The 16,503-nt window shown below is 39.7% G+C and overlaps 1 protein-coding gene across 2 annotated transcripts in view; it reads left to right on the top strand.

Moving 5' to 3' along the window:
• Positions 1-16,503, top strand: part of LOC121283853 (protein O-glucosyltransferase 2-like) — a 131,593-nt gene that overhangs the window by 44,777 nt on the left and 70,313 nt on the right. For both annotated transcript variants that reach the window (XM_041198646.1, XM_041198648.1), the window contains exon 6: positions 10,818-11,055. In XM_041198646.1, the coding sequence (XP_041054580.1) occupies positions 10,818-11,055 (238 nt within the window). The remainder of the gene's footprint in view (positions 1-10,817; positions 11,056-16,503) is intronic.

Genomic DNA, 16,503 nt, shown 5'->3' with positions numbered 1-16,503 from the left:
ACTACCACCTAGAAGGACAAGGGCAGCAGATAGATGGGTGCACCGCTACCTGGAAGTTCACCTCCAAGTAATTCAGCATCCTGACTTTAAAATGTTTCAGCACTCCACCACTGTGTCTAGGTCAAAATCCAGCTCGCCCCCAAACACTACTGTGGGTGTACCTGCACCACATGCAGCGGATACAGAAGGCAGCTCAGCACCACCCTCTCAGGGGCAACTAGGGTCATTGCAATAAATGCTGGCCCACCTAACGAAGGCCACATCCCATAAATGAATGAATGCGAAAACAAAATTCTGAGTTGGGGCTGGGGCCTATCTAACCGCTGTGCTAAGTGACGCATGCCAACACGGTACTCACTGTTTCTGAATGCAAGAGGTCAAATGTTGTGGAGACAACACTGGTTAATTTTGAAATTATAGGAAGTTTCCTGCCTTTAAGGAGGAGGATTCAGACTTGAATGTGTTGGTATTAAGCCTAAGGAGCACTTTTTTACGTTTGGAACCAATTGAAATGGGAATGAGGAGCAGTGCTATCATCTCATTTGTTTTCCAATTTTGAGCAAGTTGGTTCCTAGATTCCTTGACATGTTATAGTGGCAGTTGAAAGTGCTGCTTTTTCTGTCATGCTGCTTCTAAGTGGTAGCTCCACTCAACTAAGACTTCATGACTTCCCTTGAGAAAATACTGTCATAACAAAATGAAATATTACAAAATGACCTCATGATAGTTTTACACCAGTGATATTAATAATATTAATTGCAGTCCATATCTCTTTGCTTTCTTTCATTACAGCAGGACAGTGAATGGGAAGTCTTTGCAAATGTCTGCTCCCATATTACTTTAAATTAAACATTCTAAATTGTAAAGCTTTAGGGAGAAACAAAAAACCAGCAATACTTCTATTTTACTGAGTTTCTGTCAAAGGAAATGACTCAGTAGTGTGTCAAGGTTTATGCTGTACCAAAGCTGTGCAATGCCTGTGTGTTTTGTACGTGCAGTTTCTCAAATCATATCCAGTTGAGGCAGTCATTCTAATTATGTAGGTTCGACTACAAACTTCCCAGATGTTGGAGGGAGGTCTTTACAGGCCATCAATTACAGCTCAGTTGGCCCATGGCTACATCAAACCTAAGTGTAGCCAGTGGATACTATTTATATTAGTTAGAGACGGTGATTTAATTCTCCTTTCCAGAAAGTTGTCATTGTTTTAAATGGAAAGAGAATAAGGTTGCTAATATTGCCGGGTTTCCATAAATGGCATTCATTCTTTTGGAGGCACCGCTGTCTCCAAGGGTTAGAAAAGACCACACAATCTCCACTTATGGATTTGGAATTGTCTGATACAGTTGTTGAACATTGTTTCGCTTCAATGTCAGTCAGTTAATGGGGCCTATATTCTCGTTTAGTGTCGTGAGATGCATTTAACTGTTGTTTCGCACAGTGACCCGAACGGTGCCATTTTGGAGCCGCCTCTCCCACTCTCTAACCCACTCTTTCATTGCCAACCCTCTGGGCTCATGGCCTCACCTGATCCTTGACCCACCCTCTCCCTGATCCTTGCTCTTGCCAACCCTCCAACTCTCCTGCCTGCCACTTCCCCCTCCGAACCCTCGGTGCAATCATGGGCTCTGGAGATGAGCGGTGAAAGGCAGGAGGAGTAGCTTCAACTTGCAGTGAGTAAGTTCTCTTCAAGCGGGTTTGTAATCAGCTTTACCCTGTTTTGATCAGAAATCTCCTGGTAAAAGAGCTCTGGTCCTGACAATGAGTCAATTTACTCAACAATGGATTGAATATGTTCTGGACACTGGGCCAGGACACAACTCCTCTCCGCTGCAGTAAAACCAACTTCGGAGCGACCTCTCTTACTCTGCCTCTGCCCTGCTATGGACGTGAGAGCCATTCTGGGCGGCTTTAAAACCTGTTCGGGGGTAGAAAGGAAGATTTCTGATCAAAAAGGGTGAAGCTGAGTACAATCCCACTTGAAGAGAATTTAATTCCTGCTCCTCCTGACTCTCATCACCTATTTCCACAGCCTGTGCTCACACCGAGGGTTCAGGATAGGGAAGCTGTGAGTGGGAGAGTCGAGTGGTTTGGTGAGAGGAAGGATCAATGAGAGGATGCGTTTATGAGCAACAGAGGCTGCAAGTCAGAGGATCGGCAGCGAGAGGTGGGTTAGGGAACTAGAGAGGCCACAAGTCTGAGGATCAGTGAGAGGATAGGTCAGGGAATGAGAGGCCATGAACTGGAGAGTTGGCAAGAGCAAGGGTCCCTAGTGACCAGGAGGTTCAGAGGGCAGGATGCGTGGTGAGCAGGATTGTCAGCGAGTGTGAGGTATTGTAAGTAGAAACTTAACATTGTTTTTTCACATTTTTATGTTTAATTTTATTTTTTAAATAATTTCATTTCCCGATATAGGAATTCGGCAATGTAAAGTATTTTGACTTAAAGGGTATAATGTTTTAATGCTTTTTTTTCTGACGAGTCCTACGGAACCTAATTACAGCTTTTATGTTGGTTAAAAGGGAAAATGTGATTCGCTTAAAGTCCTTTTACTTAAAGTCATTGGACTGCATGTGCTCCCACCAGGTTTGTTTCTGGCAGGGTCAAGTAAAATAGGACAGGTGCCCACCCCATCTGGAGCAAGTTGGCTCCACACTGACTTTGTTTCCGGGGTAGATGGGGGGGGTGCCTACTATTTTCAAGAATGCAACTACAACTTTAAGTGTGACCTTATTGTAATTCAGTTTTTCTTTCTTAGGTGTCAAAGTAGACAATGAATAGGTACTGTGCTGATTTTCTTCCACTAGATGGCCATCTTCATAATTTTGCCTCAGATATAGTTATTTGAAACAATCATGAAGCATAACAGTAAATTACTTTTGGACTACAATTGAATGTTATTTTTTATAAATAAACAAAATAGTTATGTTGACACTGAATTTGCCCGGCATAATGTGTCAGCGCAATAATTGTGGGATAGGGCATCTTTCTGCCTTCTTGTTTCACCCGGTCCTGTCACACTTTCAGGCTCCAGGGCATTTGTGTAAATCAAGTCATTTGTGACTTGCTTGCAGGCTGGAGGAATTAGTTGCAGAAACATGTAACAATGTTGAAAAGCTCGGTTTACCAGCGGATGTTTTCAGAACTCTGAACGAAATGGCTGCTTCCTGCCACTCAGCTAATTCTGGATCCAATTTGTCAAATTGCCTTGGATCCCATGGGCTCTTACCTTTGTTATCAGTCTCCCATGCAGGACCTTATCAAAAGCCTTGCTGAAGTCCAAGTAGACTACGCCAAATGCATTGCCCTCATTACACACCTGGTCACCTCTTCGAAAAATTCAATCAAACTGGTCAGACATGACCTCCCCTTAACAAAACCATGCTGACTGTCCTTGATTAATCCCTGCCTCTCCAAATGTAGATTAATTCTGTCTCTCAGAATTGCTTCCAGTAGTTTCCCAACCACTGAGGTTAGACTGACTGGCCTGTAATTCCCTGGTTTATCCCTTCCTCCCTTCTTGAATAATGGTACCACATTGGCTGACCTCTAGTCCTCTGGCATCTCTCCTGTGGCCAGAGAGGTATTGAAAATTATTGCCAGCGCCTCTGCTATCTCCTCCCTTGCCTCACTCAACATCCTGGGATATATTTCATCCAGGCCTGGAGATTTATCTATCTTTAAGCCTTCCAGACCACTTGGAACCTCCTCCCTTTCTATGCTAATTTCTTTAATTATATCACAGTCCTTCTGCCTGATTTCCATACCCACGTCGTCCCACTCACTTGTGAACACCGACACGAAGTATTCATTTAGAAACCTACGAACGTCTTCCGGCTGCACACACAAATTACCACTATGGTCCTCAATGGGCCCTACTCTTTCTCTAGTTATCCTCTTACTCTTAGGGTACTTGTAAAATAACTTTGGATTTTCCTTTATTTTATCTGCCAATGTTTTTTCATGCCCCCTTTTTGCTCTTCTTAATTTCCTTTTTAAGTTCTCCCCTACACATTCTACACTCCTCTACGGCTTCCGCTGTTTTGAGCCCTCAGTATCTGCCATTAGCCTCCCTTTTTCTCTTTATCCAATCCTGCATATCCCTTGACATTCAGGGTTCCCTGGATTTGTTGATCCCACCCTTTATCTTTACTGGAATATGTTGGTCCTGTACTCTCCCTATTTCCTTCTTGAATGAGTCCCACTGCTCTGACGCAGATTTACCTAAAAGTAGCTGCTCCAAGTCCACTCTGGCCAAATCATATCTGATCTTATTAAAATCGGCCTTCCCCTAATTTAGAACTTTGATTTCTGGCCGATCCCTGTCCTTTTCCATAACAACCTTGAACCTAACAGAGTTATGATCACTGTCTGCAAAATGCTCCCCGATTGATACCTCTATCACCTGCCTGGCTTTATTCCCTAAAATTAAGTCCAGGACCACCCCCTCTTTTGTAGGACCTTCTATGTACTGGCTTAAAAACTCTCCTGGATGCATTTTAAGAATTCTACAACCTCTAAACCTATCACACTATGACAAGTTAATGTTGGGGAAGTTGAAATCCCCCATTATTACTACCCTGTTATTTTTACACTTCTCTGAAAATTGCCTACATATCTGCTCTTCCATTTCTCTCTGACTGTTTGGGGGCCTATAGTACACTCCCAGCGATGTGATTGCCCCTTTTTTGTTTTTAAGTTCTACCCACATGGCTTCGTTTGAGGAACCTTCTGAGATGTCATCTCTCCTTTCTGCTGTAATTGATTCCTTCATCAATATTGCAATATCCCTCCTCTTTTACCTCCTTCCCTGCCTCACCTGAAGACCCTATATCCTGGAATATTGAGCTGCCGAGCCTGCCCCTCTCTCAACCATTTCTCTGTCTCAACTTGTATTTATACAAATTTAATCTCAAGAAGTCATACGTTTGCTGTAATTGAGACGTAGAACATTAATAAGTTATAGTTGATGTTTATATTTTAGATTTACTGCATGTGGTGCAGTATCAATTCCTTTTTTTAACATTTAACTATTTCTATAACATATAACTTTTTACTGCAATTTTTGGTGGGCGACACTGACTAGGACAGCATTTACTGCCATCCTTAATTGCCCTTGTTTAGAGGGCATTTAAATGTCAACCACATTGCTGTGGGTCTGGAGTCACCTGTTGGTCAGGCCAGGTAAGGACAGCAGATTTCCTTCCCCAAAGGATATTAGTTTTTACAACAATGGCTTCATGGTCATCATCGGACTTGTAATTCCAGATTTTACCATCTGCCCTGGTGGGATTCAAACCCTGGTCCCAGAGCATTACGCTGGATCACTGGAACACTAGTCCAGTGACAATAACAGTATGCCACCACCTCCCCAATTGATTGCATTGAATTGTTGAATAGAGAGGTTGGATAATTTTAACATTGCACATGCTAAATATCACAAATAATAGGCTTTCTTTATTTTTAATATCTGTCTTCTTTTTTAAAGCCGTTTTGTAATATCTGAAGTTTTCAAGCTGGTCTCAAGCTCTTTAAATTATTTTTTAACTTTTTGTTTTCATGAAGTAGCACACTGGATAACTGATTTATTCTTCATGTTTTTATCAGCAAATCCGTGCTACTCTAGAAATTAGCCCATTTAAGATTTTGCTATTACATGTCTCAAATTCTGTAATCCTGTTATATGAACCTTACTTTCTTGAATTTCTGCACATTTAAAAAGAGTGTGAGGGATAGGCTAGAAAATTATAGGCCAGTCAGCCTGACTTCGGTGGTGGGCAAATTTTTGGAAACAGTTCTGAAAGACAGGATAAACTGTCACTTAATAAGGCACGGATTGACCAAAGATAGTCAGCATGGTTTTGTGAGGGGAAGATCTTAATAGAACTTAATAGTGTTTTTTGAGGAAGTAACAAGGTAGATTGATGAGGGTAGAACAGTGGATGTTGTCTACTTGGATTTCAGTTAGGCATTTGACAAGGTCCCACATGGCAGAGTGGCCAGGAAAGTGAGATCTCATGGGTTACAGGGGAAGGTGGCAGGTTGTATCCAAAATTGGCTCAGTGACAGGAAACAAAGGGTAACAGTCAATGGATGGTTTTGAGAATGGAAAAAGGCTTCCCACAGGGCTTAGTGTTGGGGCCCTTGCAGTTCGTTGTATATATTAATGATTTAGACTTAAATGTGGGAGACATGATTGAGAAATTTGCAGATTCCATAAAAATTGGCTGTCTATTTGATAGGGAATAGAATAGTTGTCAACTCCAGGATGATATCAGTGGTTTGGTTGAGTGAGCGGAGAAGCGGCAAATGGAATTCAATCCAGAGAAGTGTGAGGCAATGCATTTGGGGAAGGCAAACAAAGCAAGGGAATACTTAATAAATGGGAAGTTACTAAGAGGGGTTGAGGAAGTGAGAGACCTTGGAGTGCATGTCCACAGGTCCTTGAAGGTGACAGGAAAGGTGGACAGTCTGGTCAAGAAAGCATATGGAATGCTTTCCTTTATTGGGCGAGGTATTGAATACAAAAGCAGGCATGTAATAATGGAATTGTATATAACGCTGGTTAGGCCACAGCTGGAATTTTGTATACAATTCTAGTCACCATGTTACAGGAAGGACATAATTGCTCTGGAGAAAGTGCAGAGGAGAGTTACAAGAATGTTGCTAGGGCTTGACAATTGCAGCTATGAGGAAAAATTGGATAGGCTAGAGTTGTTTTCCTTGGAACAGAGGAGACTAAGGGGTGACCTAATTGAGGTGTATAAAATTATGAGGGGCCTAGATAGGATAGAAACGAAAGACTTGTTTCCCCTAGCTGAGGGGTCAATTATTAGGGGGAACAAATTTAAGGTGATTGGTAGAAGGATTAGAGGGGACATGAAGAAATGCTTTTTCACCCAGAGGGCAGTGGGCATCTGGAATTCACTGCCTAAGTTGGTGGTTGAGGCTGAAAGGCACAACTCATTTAAAAGGTACCTGGATTTGCACCTGAGGTACTGTAACCTGCAAGGCTACAGACCAGGTGCTGGAAAGTGGGATTAAAATGAGCGGCTAGTTTCTTTTTTCTCCTTTTGGCCGGTGCAGACATGATGGGCTGAATGGCCTCTTTCTGCACCGTAACCTTTCTATGGTTCTCTGGTTATGGCCATTGGTATCTGTTAACAATATTTTCGTATAAGTAAAAGCAAAATACTGAGGATGCTGGAAATCTAGAACAAAAACAAAAATACCTGGAAAAACTCAGCAGGTCTGACAGCATCTGCGGAGAGGGATACAGTTGACTTTTCAAGTCCGTATGACACTTTATCAGAACTAAAAAATATAGAAATGAGATGAAATATAAGCTGGTAGAGGTGGGGTGGGACAGGTAGAGCTCGATAGGGGGCCAGTGATAGATGGATGCCAAGAAGAGACTGCCACAGATTCATAGACAAAAGGACAAAGGGGTGTTGATGGTGGTGATATTATCTAAAGGATATGCTAATGGGGACATTAAGGGTAGCAAGCAGGATATGCTAGTGGCAGATGGCCTTAGTTGGGGTGGGGTGGGGGGAGGGATCGAAATGGGCTAAAAGGTGGAAATGAAACAATAGATCAAAATACATTTAAAAATAGGTGGGAAAAGAAAAATATATTTGTAAAAAAATTATAAATTATTGGAAAAAGGGGGATCGGAAAGGGGGTGGGGTTGGAGGAGAGAGTTCATGATCTGACATTGTTGAACTCAATATTAAGTCTGGAAGACTGTAAAGTGACTACTCGGAAGATGAGGTGCTGTTCCTCCAGTTTGCATTGAGCATCACTGGAACGTTGCAGCAGGCCAAGGACGGACATGTGGGCATGAGAGCAGGGTGGAGTGTTGAAATGGCAAGCGACAGAGAGGTCTGTGTCATGCTTGTGGACAACGCAAATTGGAGGAACAGCACCTCATCTTCCGACTAGGCACTTTACAGTCTTCCAGACTTAATATTGAGTTCAACAATGTCAGATCATGAACTCTCTCCTCCATCCCCACCCCGTTTCCGATCCCCCTTTTTCCAATAATTTATAATTTTTTTACAAATATATTTTTCTTTTCCCACCTATTTTTAAATGTATTTCGATCTATTGTTTCATCTCTACCTTTTAGCCCATTTCGATCCCTTCCCCCCACCCCACCCCTACTAGGGCGATCTGCCACTAGCTTGTCCTGCTTGCTACCCTTAATGTCCCCATTAGCATATCCTTTTGATAATATCACCACCGTCAACACCCCTTTGTCCTTTTATCTATGACATTTTTGGCAGTCTCTTCTTGACCTCCTATCGAGCTCTACCAGCTTATATTTCATCTTATTTATTTCTGATGAAGGGTCATACGGACTCAAAATGTCAACTGTATCCCTCTCCGCAGATGCTGTCAGACCTGCTGAGTTTTTACAGGTATTTTTGTTTTTTCTCTTGTAAGTAAATGTTTAGAACAGAGTATTTGAGATATGCTCAAGCTTAATGGATAGTTAGTTGTAAAACATTACAAATCAGTTAAATATGGCCTATTTGTGTGTTTCTTCAGTTGCTAGATTAATTTGTCAGGTTAAATTACCTAAGTGACCATCTTTAATCTAGCAATTTGAAAAATAATATGATGTGCACATTGTGAATAACAATATCTTGGAGAACAAACAAAGCACAATCTTAGACTTACCTTAGATTACACACAGGTTGAGTGATTGATTGATCTGAGGTGAATATTAGCAGTACTTAAATTTCACAGTATCCTTAAAGTGATGAAGGATTCTTTAGCAATTTTTTTTTTCATTTTATTGCTGAAATTCAAATAGGTTTTATAGGTCTTTGACATTGGAAGAATAGACCAACTGGAGTGTACTCAGCATAATTTGCATGACAAATAATAGGAGTTGAATCATCCAACCTCTCATAAAGTTAGTTATACATGGCAAATACACATAACAGTTTTCAGATTTCAGCATTAATCATTTTACACTCTGATTAAGCAACTTCAGACAGTTCAAAAGTAAGCATCATCTGATTTATTGTTTTTGCTAGGTAATATAGTTTAAATTTAATTTGTTTGGGCAGCTCTGTTGCCAAGAGATTTTATCACTGCTTTTAAAACAGATAGCTTCAGTTATGACGCCAGCGCTGACTAGTAGTTCAGTATGTCTTTCAGTATGTCAATTAGTTTTTTTATACGTGGGCAAGTTGATGCAGCAACTCTTTACTGTCTTATCTTCCATTTGAAGAAAGAAAATTGACATTGCTTTGTGAAAAAGAAGCAAAATACTGCATCTTCCGGAAATCTAAAATAAAAGCGTAAAATGCCAAGAGCATGCGGTAGATCAGTAAGGCAGCATCTGTGGAGAAAGGAACAAAATCAATGTTTCAGGTCAATGACCTTTCATATAAACTGGAAAATGTTAGTAACGTAACAACTTTTGAGCAGTACAGAGGTAGAGAAAGAGGGGAGGTCAGGGGAGGAAAGAATGAAAGGGTAGGCCTGTGATAGAGTGGAAAGCAGGGCAAAGCAGAATGATGTAGCAAGGCAAAAGGGGTGGTAATGGGACAGGTAAAGAAACAAAAATGGGTCTACAGGAGCTGTAAATGGCAATAACAGAACCAGCACATACTGTATGAAAAATGGGAGCAGAGCCTTTAATCTGAAATCACTGAACTCAATGTTGAGTCCACAAGGTTATAAAGTGCCTAATCGAAAAATGAGGTGCTGTTCCTCAGGTTTATGTTGAGTTTTATTTGAACAGTGTAGGAGGCTGAGGATAAAGAGGTCACAGTGGGAGTGAGATGGAGCAGGAAGATGGCCAGTGATCAGGAGCTCAGGTCACACTTGCAAACTGAACTGAGGTATTCAGTAAAATGATCATCTAATTTGCGTTTGGCCTGTAAATTTTGAGGAAACCAGATCACAGATAATAAATATAGTACACTAAATTGAAAGAAGCACAAGTAAAGCTCTATTTCACCTGGGAGTAGTGTTTGAGGACCTGGAGAGTGGGAAGGGATGAAGTGAAAGGGCAGGTGTTGCATCTCCTGTACTTGCACAGAAAGGCGCAGTGGGAAGTGGCACCCTTATTATTATACAACTTTAGTTACCATCACAATTTTTGGGTTTGCATGATATTTTCTCTCTGGTTCATTATTGTTGGTCACTATCATAAGTGGACCCTACATCTTATGCAATCTGAAATGCATCCATTTCTGCCCAGTATCTGGATGATATAGCATGATCCATGGATCATAGCAGTGAGCCCTTAAGCTGTATTCAGGTAACTGGAGTTTATCACGTGTTGCTATGTGAATGCCCAGATGAAAATATGGCCCTTGATGTGTAAATTTAATAATTGTTCATGTTTTTAAAATCTTCTAAATAATCATTTGGAAGAAGCTTTGGGAAATCACCTAATGGGCTCTACATTCTATACCTCTCATAATTCATATTAAAAGTCTAGACTGTTGATTTCTTATTGGGGCACAGCTCTAGGTAGTCTTGGGTAAACTACCTAATTATCCATTATGCACATGTAAATAGAATGCACAGTGGAGTACAGTGAAATGTTCAACTTACTTCACAGATGAGAAAGCTCTTTGTAACTCATTTTGACACATCTATCACCACATCTCTCTTATTCATCAAATAAGTTGTAACAAATTTCTTTATTCTTCATTGTATCTTTGTGTATCTTAAAAATAATTTTTAATTTAAATAGTTTCTCATAAAAGATTCTTAATTGAAGATATTAGTCCTCAGTACATATTATTTGTCATAATTGATTTAATTATTTTATATCCTGGTTTCCACAGAGTAAGTCTGGATATGATGTCTGTTCAGGCCAACACTGGTCCTTCTTGGGAAAACAAAAATTGTACAGCATTTTGGAGAGGACGTGACAGCAGGAGGGAGCGTCTAGAGCTTGTAAAACTCAGTATCAAACACCCTGATTTGATTGATGCTGCATTTACAAATTTCTTCTTTTTCCCCCATAACGAAAGCATTTACGGTCCAATTGTAAAACACGTGTCATTTTTTGATTTTTTCCAGGTATGTGGATCTGGTTTCAAAATCTTTCCTGGTTTATTGTTTCAAAAATACAGAAATATATGTTGGTATGGCTTTATTAATTAGCTGCAACACCATTCTCATTGAAATCATTTATGCTTTTAGACTGAATAATGTAAGATTACAGAAACTTGTATTAATTTGGAATACATTTGTGCTCAACATTATTACATCCTTACTGATTGTGCAAAAACCCAAAGGAATATTCCTTAATCATAACTATTCATTTGGCACATTTTCTATAATTTTTTTCTTTTCCCACAAACATTAGGGTGAAATTACACTTGAGTGTTAAATTGGCTTATTTGAAGATGTCACTGATCGTTGATCAATAGAAATGCATTATACCAATCAAGAAATCATTATTGCTGAAAAAGAAAGCTAACATGGAAAACCTACAAATAAATATAAATTTTCACTTCACAGTTTCACTGAATTGGTCCAGTAAAATAGCTCGACTCTCATCTTTTGAAGAATAGACTTGTTTTGCCAACATGCCTTTCCAGTTTCCACAATCTGTCATTGCTAAACCTGTTAGAGCTGAGACAGCAGGAACATGTTTCAAATTAAAGCAGTTTAGTGCTTTTCATGTGTAACTAAACTTGGCATTATTGAGGTAGGGGTGCAGTAGAATAGTTTTAGACAGCTGTTGGTCTTTGTGAAATGGATGTGAACTTTGTGAAGATGAAAGCTAATGCCTAAGAGCTATCTAATTGGGTTTATCCATTCATAGATTCTAACATGATCCACATTATAAAAAATCTTTGCCATTGTTGTGATTAAGGAACATCTCTGCCACTGGACCATTGAATACTACATTTTTTACCCTTTTACCTTATTGTCTCAACTTTGAAAATTAATGCTGTTCTCTGGAACTACAAACAATTTAAAATGTAGATTACTTTCACACGGATGTGCAGGCTGTTAAGATCATAGCCAATGTTATTTGCTGAACAAGCCAATTCACAGAGGGAAACTTGTCTTACTCATCATAACCTTTTTTTTGTATTTTGAATATGAGGGAAAAACTACTGATCCCAGAGCATTGAATCATAGTAACACTTTTAGGATTTTAAAATTAAAAGATTTATTAACAAGAAGGAAAAAAAAACTTAAGCACACAAGATTAAAAGTACACAGTTAAAACAGTTTTACAAAACATCCCCCAAAAAACCCACTTGGTCAGAAGCAAACTACTTGGCAGCAGCTTCCTTATAGATTATTAACCATAAAAATACAGTAATATTACCCGAAGACAAAACTGCTGTCACTTTGGTAAGGGATACCACACAACTTCTCAGTCTCTTCCACTCTGCTGTGGAAATCCAAAAAGAAAGGTTCAGTAACTCTGGCTTGCAAACTCGATGGCTGCTTCAATTTCAGAACTTTCGTACCTTCTCCCAGCACAGGTCTGGTCTCAGGACATCTCCCCCACTCAAACACACAACTCAGCTCAACATCTTTCCTTAAATATCCTTTTCCCCTTTCACCTTAGATTCCATTGTCCTAAGCATCTCTGTGAACTCAACTTTTCCAGAATATAAACATTTTTCATATTTTCCTATTACCTCCACTGAAATAAAATTTAATAACCTTCCCTTGTTTACTTATGAAACCTTTGTAAGTTGTAAAAGTCCCTTGTCACTTCTAAACTCTCCTTTGTAATTTAATAGCTGAAAAGTCAAGTCCCTACCTATCACCTAATGCAAATTTTAATAAAAAATTTAAAAACCCAACCTATTTACTTATAAAACCACTTCACCAGAACCACTCATTACAAATGCATGCATCCAGTTCCTTTATCTTTTACCTCTCAGTTCCCACAGACAAGCTGTCTTTACTAATCTTCCCCCCAGTTTAATTAATCATGGACACACACACGTAGCCTTCTTTGCAGAATGCCACCATATTCCCAAAATAATAAAAAAAAATTTACATCAATCTTCAGAAACCATTCCAAATTTGCATATGAGCTAAGTGTTTTACTTTTTAATGGAAAACTTACATTTCATTTTGTTCCGATAGAGGTGTTTTGTGTTTTGGTTCTTGGTGAATCTGTTTATTCAAGTTATTAAAAAAAGGAAGAACTGGCGGTGCCTTTCATGACCTCAGGACTTCTCAAAGTGCTTCATAGCCAATGATATACTTTTGAAGTGAAGTCATTATTACAATGTAGAGAAACATAGGGCGTTTTATCCCATCAGAGGGGAAGTGCGGGAGCGGGCACAGGCAGGAGGCCTTCCAATCGGCACCCCTGGTCGGGGGAGTGCTGCCATTTTATGTGGGCGGGCCAATTAAGGCCTGCCCAGCGTGACATCTGCCAGGAAGCACTGTGTGCTCCCTGTGCGGGCAGAGGGCATTCCCTCAGCCGGGAGTGCGCTCTTTCGCGCATGTGCGCGAAAGAGCGTACAGGTTTCCCTGAGGCAAAGTGTTGCCTCAGGGAGATCGGCTCCGATTGTAAACTTTAAACAAAGGTGATAAAAAAATTTCCCTGCCATGTCCCCTCATGTGACACTGTCACATGAGTTGGGGCATGCCCATAAATTTTATTGAAACATTTTATAAAAATTTAAATACCCTCATGAAGCCTCATCCCGCCTGTGGATGAGGTTTCATGATTTTTCTGAAGCCTGCCTGGGCTCCCGGCCTGCCCGCCAACCTTAAGGTTGGACAGGCAGGTCCATTAATTATCTTAATTAGTTTTTTAATGCCCTTATTAGCCCGCCGAACTGCAAATCTAAATGACACGGGGTGATGTCGGGACGCACACCCGACGTATCCCCGCATCATTTTATGCATTGGCAAGCGGGCCCCGCCGCCACTTGCTACCGGATGATGCTGCTCATAGGAATAATTAGCATAAGCAAGGTCCCAAAAATAGCAGGTGGAAAAATTATGATAATCTGCTTTTAGTGGTGCTGGTGGAGGAATGATTAGGACACAAGGAGAATTTCCCCACTCCTCTTATTCAAATATTGTCTTGGAATCTCTTTTGGCCACCTGAGATAGTGTAATGTTTCTTCAAAAATGCCACCTCTGTCATCCCCCTCAGTACTGCATTGAATGAAGCATTAGTCTAGATTTTGTTTTCCAAGTATCTAAAGTGAGACTTGAATCCGTAGCCTTCTGACTCAGGGGTGCTGCTCATCCAGATACATGCATTTTACTGTTGCCAAACTATTATATGTGACATGAATAATTGTTCATGAGTGTACAGATTTACATAGTGGGAGCCTAGCGCTAATGCTTTGTCAACCAACTATTGAGAATAATGAATACTTCAATTTTTCATTTCTGGCTACATAATCAGAGCTGTACTTCTTTCAATATTTCTAATAGAATGCCTTATTAGAGTTTCTAAAGACTTAATATTAAGGCATCCTCGAAACCAGCACAACCATGTTTTGTTAAAATAATAAAAACCAAAAAACTGGGGATGCTGGAAATCCAAAACAAAAACAAAAACAGAATTACCTGGAAAAACTCAGCAGGTCTGGCAGCATCGGCGGAGAAGAAAAGAGTTGACGTTTCGAGTCCTCATGACCCTTCGACAGAACTTGAGTTCGAGTCCAAGAAAGAGTTGAAATACATGTTTTGTTAAAGCTTATCATTTTTCTTGTTTACCATTTTTTAAACGTTTCATGATTGTTGGGTATCCTCCAGTTTTTACTCTAGGACAGGAGGGCAAATTAAGGTCCCTTGCATTGTTCCTCCTATGTAATGAAATAAGGACCTGAGCCAGGTCTGTGAAGACAAAATAAAAATATGTAACATGGTAACTTTATTCATGTGACCCATAATTATACTGTTTTCCTAACTAATCAAAAGCAATAGGCAAGTTTTCAGCAAGCATTAATATATATACAAACTATTGCGAATGCGGGAAGTCTGAAGTAAAATCAAAGTGCTGGAAATATTCAACAGGTCTGGCAGCAGTTGTGAAGAGTGAAACAGAACTAACATTTCAGATCGATGACATGAAGGCAGGAAAGGGAAAAGACTAGGAAGGCAGGAAAGGTTAAATAACAAAACGGATGATGGTGCAGGGCAAATGGGAGTGGTAATGGGACTAGTGCCTAATCGAAAGATCAGGTGCCCTTCATTTTAACTGTCATTTTAATTCTCAGCTCCATTCCCAATCTAATCTCTCTCTCCTCAGCTTTCAACATTGTTCGAATGAAGCTCAACAGAAGCTTGAAGAACAGCACCTCATCTTTCAACTAGGCACTTTACAGCCTTCTGGACTCTACGTTGAATTTTAAAAAATACAGATCAAAGCAATTTTTTCAGATAGCAGCTTTTGATAATGATTTTTCAGTTGTCATTTACCATTTCTCTAGACCCATCTTTTGTTTCTTTTCTTGTTTCATTGACACCAACTTTGCCTTGCCCTATCATCTCTTTTGCCTTCACTCTATCTCTCTACACCACCAACTGACAACATTTCCTTGCTTCTGTACCTGCTTACAACCTGTTACATCTCAACTTTTTCCGCTTATGATGAAAGGTCATTGACCTGAAATGTTAACTCCATTAGGTGCTGCCTGATCTGCTGAGTATTTCCTGCAATTTTTGTTTTGATTTCAGCAAGCACTAACATTGATCGCATTTTCCAGTAATGCAGCCAACCATGGCTATGTTACCTTAGAGATTATTGGGTAGCAGCTGAATAATATAAAAGTATTATTTGATAGTAAAAATTAACCTTTATTTCCATGGAATGTTAATCTTAGTAGCCACCACCATCTCAAAAATGACCTTGAGCCATCATCAGCTGTACAAAATTATAGGGTAATAAACCAAGGAGTTACTTTTATAGACATTAGAAACTACACACCTCAAAAACCTTGAAGTTTGGTGGCATCACAGATGTAATAAAAATTTAACAAATGCATTGTGGAATGCTAATGTGCTGATTGTAAGGCTGCCATAAAAACTAATGAGGCACTGAAGATTAGACAAAAGAACTTTGCTCACCTCACTGATGTAAGTATGATAACCACTATTGAGATCCAGGAGAAATGTAAATATGATTCTAAGTGTTGGATCAGGCTTTGAAATGAAATCTTTCTCCTGAAAATCAGGCTCAAACCATTTGTTCAGTTTCCAATTGAAATTAATCCTTGGGGGTTAAAAATATAAAATGGAGCTCTATTGCTGTGCCAATTAAAGGATTTCCAATCAACAAGGGTTATTGCCACTGGAGTTAACAAAGCTAAATTCTTAATATGAGGATAGTTATAAAGATATTGTAGATGCAAAATGTTATAAATATTTCCCAACATTTATGCATTGAAATGGTCCAGGCATCTGTTAACCTGCACCGGTTGCAAATAGAGGTAATCATTCATTGTTATTTCTTGATTTCACTGGAAGACTTATGTTTATGTGAAAATAAACACTATACAGGGTAGTTGGTACTTTGATTTT

The sequence above is a fragment of the Carcharodon carcharias genome, chromosome 11, assembly GCF_017639515.1.
Source record: "Carcharodon carcharias isolate sCarCar2 chromosome 11, sCarCar2.pri, whole genome shotgun sequence".
Classification (NCBI taxonomy): Eukaryota; Metazoa; Chordata; class Chondrichthyes; order Lamniformes; family Lamnidae; genus Carcharodon; species Carcharodon carcharias.
This window is presented reverse-complemented; position numbering and strand designations above follow the sequence as displayed.